The sequence below is a fragment of the Penaeus monodon genome, chromosome 15 (genome assembly GCF_015228065.2).
Source record: "Penaeus monodon isolate SGIC_2016 chromosome 15, NSTDA_Pmon_1, whole genome shotgun sequence".
In the NCBI taxonomy this organism is placed as follows: domain Eukaryota; kingdom Metazoa; phylum Arthropoda; class Malacostraca; order Decapoda; family Penaeidae; genus Penaeus; species Penaeus monodon.
The window spans coordinates 38236218-38236653 of NC_051400.1; the positions used below are offsets into that span (position 1 = coordinate 38236218).

The 436-nt window shown below is 52.1% G+C and overlaps 1 protein-coding gene across 1 annotated transcript in view; it reads left to right on the forward strand.

Annotated features, from left to right (window-relative positions):
* The window catches only part of LOC119582357 (cilia- and flagella-associated protein 57-like), a 16334-nt gene that overhangs the window by 7915 nt on the left and 7983 nt on the right, over positions 1-436 (forward strand). Inside the window, exons 13-14 of the mRNA XM_037930572.1 lie at positions 3-148; positions 292-349. Of these exons, the coding sequence (XP_037786500.1) occupies positions 3-148; positions 292-349 (204 nt within the window). The remainder of the gene's footprint in view (positions 1-2; positions 149-291; positions 350-436) is intronic.

Here is a 436-nt window from a genome sequence, read left to right on the forward strand (position 1 = left end):
AGAAAACGCGCCACCACCTGGAGGAGCTGGAGCGTCGCGTGTCCTACCTGTCGAGGGACAAGGAGGTCCACCTGGGCCTTCAGCAGCAGGAGTTCGCCGCGAGCAGGGATGCCTTGTGCCCATACCACCTCGTCACCTCACCGTACAGGTACTACCACTACTTTACTTTGACGTAGTAACCGCAATACCTCTCCCGTGTTTTTTTTGAGTGCACTACTGGATTGTGGTTCGTGTGTTTCTACCTGTTAGGACAAGTTGAGGTAGTGCAGAGCAGGATGTTCGCGCGAGCAGGGATGCCTTGGTGGCCCGATACCAGACCATCGTCGACCAAATGAACGACACGATACAGGTATAGCTCTACTTTTGTACGTGTGACTGTAGGTATGATTCCGCATTATGTACGTTTCCGTGGTTTGTTTGTGGTGTGATATATTGA